This window comes from Chiloscyllium plagiosum, unplaced genomic scaffold, assembly GCF_037043375.1.
Source record: "Chiloscyllium plagiosum isolate Xiang-an unplaced genomic scaffold, Cpla_swu_hap1 HiC_scaffold_2, whole genome shotgun sequence".
Lineage (NCBI taxonomy): Eukaryota > Metazoa > Chordata > Chondrichthyes > Orectolobiformes > Hemiscylliidae > Chiloscyllium > Chiloscyllium plagiosum.
In genome coordinates, this window is record NW_028270140.1 from 91,810,791 (window position 1) to 91,823,424 (window position 12,634).

Below are 12,634 nucleotides of genomic sequence, written 5' to 3' on the forward strand. Positions count from 1 at the left end.
AGATGAATGTTTGATAACCAAGGGGATGAAAGATTATCAGGGGTTTACAGACATGTAGAGTTAAGGTTAAAATCAGATTAGCCATGATCTTACTGAATGGCACAGCAAGCTTGAAGAGCCAAGTGACCTATTCTTGTTCTTTGTTTGTATATTCAATTGTGCAAATAGAAATAAGCATGAGCTAACAGCTAATCCAGAGACATGGCTGCAGGATGAAATAGATCAGTATGAGTAGTTCTGGGATAACACTCGTTTCAGCAGCACAATTTGGCTTTAATGTCGCTGAAGAATTAGGGAATGGTATTTTGGAGAACGCTAACCTCTGTTAGCAATTGCTTGATTCCAGCAGGGATCAGTTCGCATTCTTCATTCTGCATTCTGCATATGCACTGATATGCGGACTAAAATCTCTGCACCATTCTACGCACGTGCCAATGTTCTTGCAACTCTATGCATGGACTGGTGTCTGCACTTACTTGCTGATGGTGCTGGTCTTTGCGCTGTTCTGCATATACACCGATGTCTGTTCTGAAGTCTCTGTGCCATTCTGCGTATGTGCTGATGTCAGCTGCTGACAGAGCAGCTTTCTGTGAGAGGTACTGTACAGAGAGCAGCTTTCTTACATTTTTTAAATGTACTGTGTTAAATTTGCTTTTGTTTCCTTAATAAATATGATTTCAACCTTCATTCAGGCTGTGTCATACTTTGCGTTCGACTTCTGGGTGATTTTTGAACCACCAAGAGTGATATGTTTTGCTGGTCTGCCCCTATCCTCACATTTCTCATATGCCCCATTGTTTCTATTAAGCAATTTTCTATTAAGCAAGATTTTGCTGGAACGCAACTATGGTGTTACAGGAGAACTGCCTATACTCTGATGGGGATTGAGGGATGCACAATGCAAAATCAGCTTCAGGAACGCATTTGATTTGACATTCTATTCAGCTTTGAAGAAAAACTAATTGGAAATGACCATTCACACATTAATTACATGGCCCAGCTTCATTCAAGTCCTATAAAAGCCACCTCCCCTTGGAGGACAATTGGACAAATATGCTAGTATTTTCTGCACAGGACATCCAAAGCATTGGCTAGATGTCCAGGAAGTCTCCTGCATTTGATTTATGGATTTTCAGAGGCAGTTTGTTATGGATCACGAGAAAAGTACTGAATACGCTATTAAAGGCAATGAAGCTGAGTGGCTAAATAGCTTTTGACTTTCAGAACAAAAAAAAAAGTGGAGTAATGAGTGGAATATTTTTAGGTTCACAAGCTATGTGATTGTCCTGGGAACTCATGCTTTTAATTTATACAAGTGATTTCAGCATAGGCATAAAATCAGTAATATCACAGTTTAACATTATTTTAAGGGGGAGCATAATAAACTATGAGTACGAATGCAGGACATTACAAAAGATAGAAGTCTGTGGTGAGATAAATAGGATTACCGTGGCTTAAAGCATAATTCTTGTGACAATAATCATTTCTTTATGAGAAAGATTTGCATTTTCATGTAAAAACAACATAGATTCTAACAAGGCAATTGAATATAATTTCCAGGTACAAAACTCAAGGAATTGTAAAGGAGCTTCCAAACAGGATAGTGGATTACATTCGCCCGGGCCCATATAGGTTAGATTGGGACAGTTTAATGACATCTTTGGACATTATTGGGCAATTTGAACAGGTAAGATGATTCATAGAATACTGACAAACATTTCCTATATTTTTGCAACTTGCCTTCTCCATTTGTGAGAAGATTTTACTCTGAAATCCTGCACAAAGTGAAAATCACAAATTGTCATTAGATTTTTTTAAAAAAAATGTATAAGTTTCAAATGTTCTTTCTTTCTCCTTCATGCTTCTCTTCAAAATTCTTAGCTTTTCAAGCACTTTTTCTTGAATTGATGACAGGCTGTCTTCCTACTAAATGAAATTGCAATTTTATCTAATAAACATTTTCAGGATCTAGATGGAGGAGCTTTATCTTCGGGTAGAAGCAACTTATCTCATGTAGTCAACAGGATTTTATCTTTCAGTTTATTATTAATGGATTGCTAATTCATAAACCAAAAGTTGCTTGACTACCTCTGCAAGATGTTACAACTCTTTGGGGTAGTGCATGAGAAATCCAGCCCTGTTTTTGCCAAAGTCATCACCAGAAGTTAAAATTTTTTAAAAATGTGTAAAATTCCCCAAACTACCTGACTTTCAGAACCGAACTGAAAAAAAAACATGGACCAGATATACCTGCCAAGTCAACCAACCTGGTTTTTGAAGTTTCCTTTAAAACTGTCAGTGACATCTCTGCCATTTCCTTTGCTATTTCCAGTGCCAAATCTTAAACATAGTGCAGAACCTCATGTTTTCCTTCACCTGTATTCCAAAGCAATGCAACCCTGACCAAGAACTGTAGCAAACATTGTTACGCCTCACAGAGATATAGCGTTGGAATTGAGCACTGCTATTCCTGGAGTTGTCACCAGAAGTTAAAGATTTTAAAGTTGATGTAATATTTCACAATTTATCTGGATGGTGGAACTCCCTTCCTGACAAGATTGTGGGCCCATCTACACCAAATGTGCTTCAAGAAGGCATCACTTCCTCGATCACTTCCACCACAAGTATGCGCTGACCAGGAAGTTCAGACTGAAATCATGCAAGCCACAGTGGCAATAGATTATATTCTACTAAAGGACTTACAGTATGTCACAGCAAGTCAACAACCTATTCTCCTAACAAACAACTGGGATTGTTGTAGCACAGTCTAGGATAGTGGCAGTGGCTTCACAGAACATAAACCAGTTATCCAGTCTCAACGGGCAGCATTTGACCTCCGAATCGACCACTGCCCTTGCTATTTCTGACATGCAGTGCCAGGGAGAGAAATAAAGTCCCGACGTGTCTCTTGTTTGCAGGTCTTTTATTTGTCCCCATTTTATTGTCAGTCTCAATCATGCATGTTGAACTGCAAGGTTAAAAGAGATGCTTTTTGAAGCTTTTTGCTTCGGAATGGCATTGCTGATGTTAGATCAATGTTACTCACTGATTGATGTCATGGTCTGTCTACTTTGCATATTTCCAGGAAACAGTAAGTGTATGTCACTTAGTTTTACCAATATGGCACCTGGAACATTTTGAAAGTCTGTGCATTGGGCTGTGGAACACAAAATGTACAATTACGCCCTCAGCACCTGGTCCTTTCTGTTTGTAAGTTTTGCCAAATGCAAATTTGGTGTCAGAGTTTACTTCAAGCTGAAATGTACTTTTGTGAAATTGTGAAGGGGATTCTCAAATGCAAGGTTTTTCTATTTAATATAGTAACAATACACAGTTGGACATGAAAGTAAGATAAATGTCTAACAGGTAATATAAATAAAGCATCCCCTTTAAATCTAGTCACATTAACAATATACTATACTTCTATATTACCTCTGGGGGGAGAAACTGAAAATAAGCCATATTTAAGTAAAGAATGCCTCTGTAACTTGGAAGTTTTGCTCATAATTGGTCAGGTTATCTGTACTGTTTCCGACAATTAGAGTCTTGAAGCACTGCCAAGAATTGGTTTATCTCATTTTCATGAACTGCTCAACCCTGTCATGTCTGCTGCATTTTGTTTCTGCTAAGTCCCTTCATGATGTACTTTGAGTCCTGTAATCCTGTAGTGGGCCAGCGACTGTACAGGAGGTGAGAGCATGACCTTGGTCAGACAACATTACCCAGAGTATACCTGCCAAAATAACTGGTTGGGTGGATTTATGTTTTTGCTCTAAGTCAAGTAGGTCTTGCATGCTGGAACTTTCTCCTGGAGTAGAGCAGGCACTGGGCCTTCCAAATTCAGAGGTGTCATTGTAATCATGCGCTTACACAAAATCTGCGAGGCTGCACCTTGGGAGGGAGAGAGGCAGTGCTTCCAGTGAAGGCAAAGATTGAAGCTGCAAGTTGAGTCAAAGCTCCTCAAAGCCATGTGAGCCAGTGTTTTGTACTTGTGAAACTCCATCTCCACCTGAGGTACTGCAGAATGCAGCTGGGATTTCAGACTTAGAGCTGCTCGAGGTCGCTCTCCACTTCAACTCATGAGCCTTCTACCACCAATGCTACAACCACTGTGATAAAACTTTACAGGAGCATGAGGGCAGGCAAAGGCACAAAGGAACTGCACAAAGTTTAATGTTTGTATATAATGTGGAATATTTTAATTGGGCAGGAATTGTCATGGTGGCTTTTATTTTTACGTTGTAGTCAATTGGATGCTATGATAGGTTGTGGAACTGTGGATACAGAGTCATTGGAGCACTAATGTTACAGTTAATGGTCATCTGGTTAGCCCTATCTAGTAAAAGCAAGGGGTTATTTAAGTTGTCTCCTCTATTCTTGTTCCTTTTCCTTATACACCTGCTTCTGAGCTACTTGTTGTATAGCTGGTGGCAAGGGCTAGTCTCTCATGGCAATGTTATGCAGCATGCAGTAGATGACAATGAATTTTGACAATTATTCTGTCAGTAAAAGCAGAGCTTCTCCTGAGTGATTCAAGCTGCAAAAGCATTGTTTCATCTTGCCAGCGGTCTGCTTTGTAACACTTCACATGCATGCTGCATGGGTTGCAGACTGCCTACCATTAGGCTTATGGTCAGTAATAAGTTTGTGGTTTGAATGGTGTCTCAAGTGCAGCTGGTCAGTGAAATACCACAGTATAAAGCCACTATGACTGCTGCCGGCATACTGAACATCGAACTGGGTGGATGTCCTGGTTAGATCGCTATTTTCCTCCTTCGTCTTTCAGAAGCTTGTCCTGTTGTTTGTGGCTTATGTTATTCTCCAAAACATGCTGTATTCCAAGGGGAATGCCTACTAATTCATGCATCTCTGGGGCTACTTGTTTGTGGAGGAGTCTTAATGTCAGTAAAAGCTTGAGCATCTGTCACAGCTCTTCCTGTAGATATTGGCAACTGCAGAAAGCACTGAACTCTTGTAAAATCATAGCAATAAAAAATCAGCCAGCAACTAACTGTTCATGCTCTTTTAAAATATTGTTGGTTGGAAATGAACTTTCCTTTGGCTTCAGTTGAGCAAGTTAAGAGAGTGTTAACCAGAGTTTTGAGCTCTTAAATGGCACTGTTGATATCAGTTAAGGTTACACACTGATTGAATCAAGAGTGAAAATCTTGTCCCCGTTGCAACATTTGGATCAAATGCCACTCTAAGCTTTGGATGAATAAGTAGCAAGTAACAATTGTACCAAACTTGTGCCAACCTCTAACCATCTCTAAGCAGTGAAAATCTAAGAACTTCCAATTACATTCAATTGAATTATATTTTCAAATTCCTCACTATTCTTATCTTGGTGGAGTCGCTATTGATTAGAAACTCAATGAGACCAAGATACTATAGATAGAAAGCAGGTCAGAGGCTGGGTATTCTACAATAGAAGGGTCACCCCCAGACTTAACTATTTCACTATCAACAATACACATGTCAGTTGTGTGATGGAGTACTCTCCACTTACCCTGAAATTCAGTGCATTCAGGATAAGTAATCCACCACTGTAAAATATTCCTAGTGCACAATAGCTCTAGGGCATTCCATTTACAACATGTGCTGCAGCAACTGTAAGGTTTCTTCTATGTCACCTCACAAATCCTCAATTTTTTTCATCTAGAAGGAAAAGGACACATGGGAGCACCACTACCTCCATGTTCTCCTCCAAGACATGCTATTCTGAAGCATTTATCACCATTTCCTTATCATTGCTGGGTCAAATTCCTAGAAATCCCTCTCCAAAAGAACTTTGGGGAGCACGTTTATCACACAGACTTATACAGGTCGGGTTGCCAGCTCTCACTAAAAGCAAAGGATAGGGAATAAATGTTGATGTCACCTGCATGTCAAGCATGAATGTTTAAAAAATATATTCTACATTGGCCTATCAACATGCATTATTCTTACTCTTCTGGTTAGTTTCCTGCACTGAATGAACTTGATCTTGCCTAAGGTTTCCAGCATATGTCCTAATTTGCAGCAAGTCCTGTTCACACATCACCATTGTGCTCAGTGATTTGTTAAATTGATAATGTTATCGCAGTGATTGTAATGAGGTCAGCCAGGTGGACCTTGTGGAACATGAGTTTCCTGATTGGACATGATTAACTGCCCCAATTAGGAAGCCCTGGGTGACAGATAAGAATAGGAGTGTCAGATATCTTGTTCACTCTGACAGCTGGCTCTGAGGGAGCAAGATCAATGTCGATGACACTCTACTTGTACATAAAGTGTGACTTGGTGATAGAATGCTGGCCTCTGTACAGTTATTTCAGAGGCGATGAGAGAAAAGCATGTTCCTAAAGAAATTTGCTCGCAACAATCGCCTTTGAGTTGGGGTAACAATTTCTGGCATCATGCCATTATTTGGGAAGCTAACTCATTCAATCCTACAATCAAAAACTGTGGAAAGAATGTTTTATTTTTTTTCCAGGCAAATGACATTGGGCCAGATGAAAACAATGAGTAATTCTTCTGATAGCTTGTGGACCCACAGATTTTTTAAACTACTAGGAGCCTAACTTTCCCTGAGGCACCAGATACTAAAATCTCTCAAGAGTTGATGGATTTAGTTAAGGAATGCTATAACCCCAAACCTCGTTCAGTTCTGAGGTGCTATCAGTTTTACTTAGTAATTTGAGAACCAGGAGAATCCATGTTGGGATATTTAAGATGATTAGGAGATGTAGTGACTTTTGTTTAACCCTCAATGAGATGCTGAGAGATTGTTCTGTACATGGAATTAATGAGGTACCCTTGCAAAAGCGCCTATGAGCTGAAGCCCAACTGGACTACAACTGGCTTTATCATTGAAAAATGAGGCAAGTGGAGCCAATGAGTTGCTGTGTGTTCCGATTGAAGTGGACATCCTCACCAGTCCAACTGAGCTTGGGGCACATCATTTGAACGAAAGCAATTACATAACCTCACATATCCTGACTAGAGGGATCTAGGTCAGCCTACAGCAAAACCCCAAAACAAAGCCAAGCTTGGCCAAATGGTTAAAAATGTTCGTCAGGATCCAGGCCAGTAAGCAATTGTAGTTGCTGCCAGTATACGGACTTGAGACAGCAAAAGAGTCCCACTAAATCTAAATTGAGTAAGAGAACTCATAGGGAGAGTGTAAACCCTGGAAAGTCCACCTACATCTGGTTTGGGACAGTTAAATTGCTTCTCAACATCTGAATCAGAACCAATCAAAATAAACATCTAGTTAAATGATCACCTAGTTTTAATGGAGATCAATGCAGACGCAGCCGTTTCAGTCATCATGGAACCAGTCTTTAACAAAATTCACTCTGGACTCCAACTCTTGGGTTTGCACAAGACCTCATCTTGATTGAGAACCTATACCAGGGAACATTTACAGATTAAGGGTACAACTTTGGTTCTGGTCTCTTATTAGAATAAGCTGATTCAGTTACCATTAATTGTAATAAAACACTCGACCCAAACTTGATGAAGTGAAACTGAAAATTGACTAAACATTTTTCAATTAGAAAATGGCTGCCTGAGTGATGTCCTCATTAAATACATAGATCTTTTTCAGTGAGGTCTAGGGATTAGCAAAGGAGTGAAGGCCACCTTGTATGTTGACCAGGGAGCAATTCCACAATTCTGCAAGGGCTATCCAGTGCCATTTGCCATATGGGCAAAAGTAGAGGCAGAAATCAAAGTTGGAAAGGGAAGGAATCATCAAACCCATCCAATTTGCAGAATGGGCAGCACCGTTTGTGAAGCCTGAGGGGTTGATTCACCTTTGTGTGGATTTTAAACAAATGGTAAACAGCTTTCTGCAGCTGGACAAATGCCCAATCCCTCATATATTGAGGATTTATATGTAAAACTGGTAAGGGAAGCCATCCTTCACAAAACTGGACATGAGCTCTGTGTACTTGCAATTGTAGTTTGATGAGGATTCCAAGATGTATGCTACAATTAATATCCATAAGAATTTGTACCAATATGAGGCGGCCATTTGGGGTACTGTCAACCTGTACAACATTTCAGCAGACAATGGAGAGCATTCTGCAAATTCTATCCCAGATCACCATTAATCTAGATGATATGTTGGTAACAAGGAAAACTAATAAGGAGCACTTAGATAACTTGGACATAGCCTTTAGATGCTTCTTCCAGGCAGATGCATGCCTGAGAAGGGAAAAATATGTGTTCCAGGCACCCTTAGTAACCTACTTGGGCTATAGATTTGACAAGCGCAGCAGGTCAGGCAGCATCCAAGGAACAGGAGAATCGACGTTTCAGGCATAAGCCCTTCGGGAGCTTATGCCCGAACGTCGATTCTCCTGTCCCTTGGATGCTGCCTGACCTGCTGCGCTTGTCAAATCTATAGCCCAAGTAGCAACACATTTTCAGCTCTGATCTCCAGCATCTGCAGCCCTCACTTTCTCCTATAGATTCGACAAGACCAGGTTACACCAGTTGGAAAATAAAGTGAAGGCAATCAAAGGTGCCCCGGCTCCCATGTCTGTACCAGAGCTTAGGTCTTTCCTTGGACTCCATCTTAGCACCTTTGCATGAATTCTTTAAAAAGGGTCAACTTTGGAAATGGTCATGTAGCCAAGTCATAGTTTTCAGGGAAGTGAACAAACCAGCTATGATCTTCTGAGGTGTTGGCGAACAGTGATCCCAAGTGAAATCTGGTATTGACATGTGACACCTTCCTGTATGGCATCAGGCTAGTATTAGCTCATAGGTGGCCTAATGGGGAGAAACGCCCAAAAGTGTATACATCCAGGACTTTGGCTAATGCATTGTGTAAATATGCTCATATAGAGGAGGAAGATTTGGTGATCATATGTGTAATCAGCAAGTTCCACCAATACCTTTGTGGATATAAATTTGTAATAATAACAGAAGCAAACCCCTGCCATGTCTACTTCAAGAGGGCAAAGTTAAAAATCACACAACACCAGGTTTAGTCCAACAGGTTTATTTGGAATCACTAATTGACAACCACCTGATGAAAAAGTAGTGCTTCGAAAGCTAGTGATTCCGAATAAACTTGTTGAACTATAACCCGGTGTTGGAAGATTTTTAACTTTGTCCACCACAGCCCAACACCGGCACCTCCAAATCAAGAGGACAAGGCAGTGCCACGCATAGCTCAGGCTGAATTCAGCTGTAGGGTCTAACACTTAGTGCATGTGATTACAAGTTGGAACATCGCCTGGGAGGCCAAGTAGCAAATACAGATCCATTGAGCCGCTTTGTACTGGCAGATACACCACTGGTAGAGTCTGTAATGGCTTTAAATTTTCTGAACACACTTCTGGTCACAGTTGACAATATCAGACTTTGGACACAGGTCCGATCCTGCAAAACTGAAACTGCAAGTGGTGATGGGGAAAACCAAAGGGCCATCACAACCAGCAATAGAACCTTTTTGGACCCTGAAAGACAGAACACAGTAAAGGACGAAGTGTGGAGCAAGAGTGATTGTCCCGAGCAATGGTTGCTGCCAGATACACTCTGAATTCTAACAGGGTCATTCAAGAGTTTCCAAAATACAGATGCTGGCAAGAAGCTATGTCTGGTGGCCAAGATTGAATGCAAGTATAGCCACATTGGTGAGGCAGTGCCCAGAGTACCAACAAGGGTGAAACTTACTGCCAGCTCACATTCATGGGAATGACTGGGCAAACCCTGGACTCAGTTACACATTGACTATGCAGATCCTTTCATGGGCTCAATGTTCTTAGTAATTGTGCAAGCCTGATATAAGTGGCTGGATGTACATAAAGTCATTAATCAAATATGGGGACAATGATAGAACGTCTGTGCAATATACGGACTCCTGGAAGTGCTGGTTACAGATCACGGACAATCATTTACCAGCAGGGATTTTAAGTATTTCCTAAAGTCAAATGTGAGGTAGATAGGATAGTGAAGAAGGCGTTTCCTTTATTGGTCAGAGTATTGAGTACAGGAGTTGGGAGGTCATGTTGCGGCTGTACAGGACATTGGTTAGGTCACTGTTGGAATATTGCATGCAGTTCTGGTCTCCTTCCTATCGGAAAGATGTTGTGAAAATTGAAAGGGTTCAGAAAAGATTTACAAGGATGTTGCCAGGATTGGAGGATCCGAGCTACAGGGAGAAGCTGAACAGGCTGGGGCTGTTTTCCCTGGAGCATCAGAGGCTGAGGGGTGACCTTATAGAGGTTTACAAAATTATGAGGGGTATGGAGAGGATAAATAGACAAAGTCTTTTCCCTGGGGTCGGGGAGTCCAGAATTAGAGGGCATAGGTTTATGGTGAGAGGGGAAAGATATAAAAGAGACCTAAGGGGCAATTTTTTTCACGCAGAGGGTGGTACGTGTTTAGAATGAACCGTCAGAGGATGTGGTGGAGGCTGGTACAATTGCAACATTTAAGAGGCATTTGGATGGGTATATGAGTAGGAATGGTTTGGAGGGATATGGCCCGGGTGCTGGCAGGTGGGACTAGATTGGATTGGGATATCTGGTCGGCATCGACGGGTTGTACCGAAGGGTCTGTTTCCATGCTGTACATCTCTTTGACTCTATGACTCTAAATGGTATTCATCATACAAGGACAGCTCCATTCCATCCACCATCAAATGGTCTGGCAGAAAGAGCAGTCCAAAATTTGAAGGCAGGCTTAAAGAATCAGCCTACAGCTCCACTGGATAATAACTGTCCCGGTTCCTATCTGACTGTAGGATCAACTCTCATGCAACTACGTGATTAGCTCCTGCAGAGCTGCTAACAGGGAGAAAACTCCACACCTGGTTAAATTTGACCTTCCTGGATGGTGAAACAGCATAAGGAACACCAATGCCAGTCACAAGAGTCTACAAACTGAGACAGTTTACTTTCGAGAATACATTTTGGTGTAGGAACCACAGGAATGGCCCGACATTGATAAGACGATGGTTGAGGTGAGTTCAAGTCCAGTGACTTACAAAGCTTGGATAGGTGCAACGTTCTTGATTAAGCATGTGGACCATATGAAAGCTGCAAACTCGCAAACAATGTGGGAGTAAAACGTGGCTGGCTCCTCAACTGTCTTTCCAACTGTTCTGGAACCCATGGGTTCTCCTCCTCCATCAAGCATTGAAGATACCTTGAAATCTGAGATGGACATGACGGACGTTGTCACTGCAACACTTTTGCCACCTGAAGAGAATTAATTTCTTCTGAGATGCTCCACACGCAGTGGGCGAGCTACTGTGCGGTATACACCGCCCATATCAAAGGCAGAGTTGGAGGAACCTGATCCGGTGCTAAAATGCTCCATGAGGAATTACAAAAGAAAAGAACCAGCCTAATGTCTTGCACTGTGAGGGGGGGGGGGGGGGGATGTAGTGATTGTAACGAGTTCAGCCAGTTGGACCAGGTTCCCTGATCGAGGCTGTTAATCTGGTCCAATCAGAGAGCCCTGGCTGACTGATAAGGACAGGAGTCTTCAGAGGTTCTGTTCACTCTGAGAGCTGGCTCTGAGGGAGCTGATCAGTGTCAAATACTTTATACATGTAAAGAGAGGCTGAGTTGGTGATGGGATACTGGCCTGTGTGGACTTATAAGAAAAAAAAAAGAGCAGGAGTCTAAGAGGTTTTGTTCACCCTGACAGCAGGCTCCGAGGAAGCTATAGTGTCAGGGATTCTCCATATGTAAATAAAGAGTGAGTTGGAGTTGGGGTACCAGCCTCTGTGAACTTATTTCAGTTATGACAAAAGATTTCACAATACAGAAAACAATGACAGTAAGATTCGTAATAAAGAAACAAAATATTATGTTTGTGTGCATGTAAATGGCAGAATAAAAAAAACACAACATTTCACCCATGGAAAAGTATACTTGCCAGAGAGGTAGTACAGTAAAGGTTCAGGATACTGATTCCTGAGACAGAAGGCTTGACCATTAATGGAAGGTTAAGTTGACTAGGTGTTTATTTTCTGGAGTTTTAAAGAATGACAAATGATCTCATTCAAAATACAAAATGTTTACAGTGTTTGATGAGGTAGGAGCAGGTTGGATATTTCCCCTAACTGGGAGGTATAGGATGAGGGTATACAGTCTCAGAATAAGGGGTAAGCTATTTAGGACCGAGATTTGGAGGTATTTCTTTACACGGAGGTCAGTGAATCTTTTGGAATTTTATACCCTATAGACTTGAGTAAGTTCAAGACTGAGATTGATAAAGATTCCTATATATTAAAAATATCAATGAATGCGAGAAAATGTTGAGATGGAAGATCAGCCATGGTCTCATTCAATGTGGGCTTTAAGGGCTGAATGATCTGCTCCTAATTCCCACATTTAAGGCCTGTTTCTTCGTTTCTGTTTCTTTTGTTTTTGAATGTCCAGGTCTTAATCTTGTTTTTCATGTTTTTGCTTCTTGACTGTATTTTGCAATCCACAGTATCTTGCTTTTGGGTTAGTACTGCATCTGGCGTGAACTTTAGATTAGATTAGATTAGATTAGATTACTTACAGTGTGGAAACAGGCCCTTCGGCCCAACAAGTCCACACCGACCCGCCGAAGCGCAACCCACCCATACCCCTACATTTACCCCTTTAACCTAACACTACGGGCAATTTAGCATGGC

General features: G+C 41.3%; 1 protein-coding gene across 3 annotated transcripts in view; it reads left to right on the forward strand.

Annotated features, from left to right (window-relative positions):
* Positions 1–12,634, forward strand: part of stard4 (StAR related lipid transfer domain containing 4) — a 47,130-nt gene that overhangs the window by 23,188 nt on the left and 11,308 nt on the right. For all 3 annotated transcript variants that reach the window (XM_087998689.1, XM_087998693.1, XM_087998683.1), the window contains exon 5: positions 1,561–1,687. In XM_087998689.1, the coding sequence (XP_087854815.1) occupies positions 1,561–1,687 (127 nt within the window). The remainder of the gene's footprint in view (positions 1–1,560; positions 1,688–12,634) is intronic.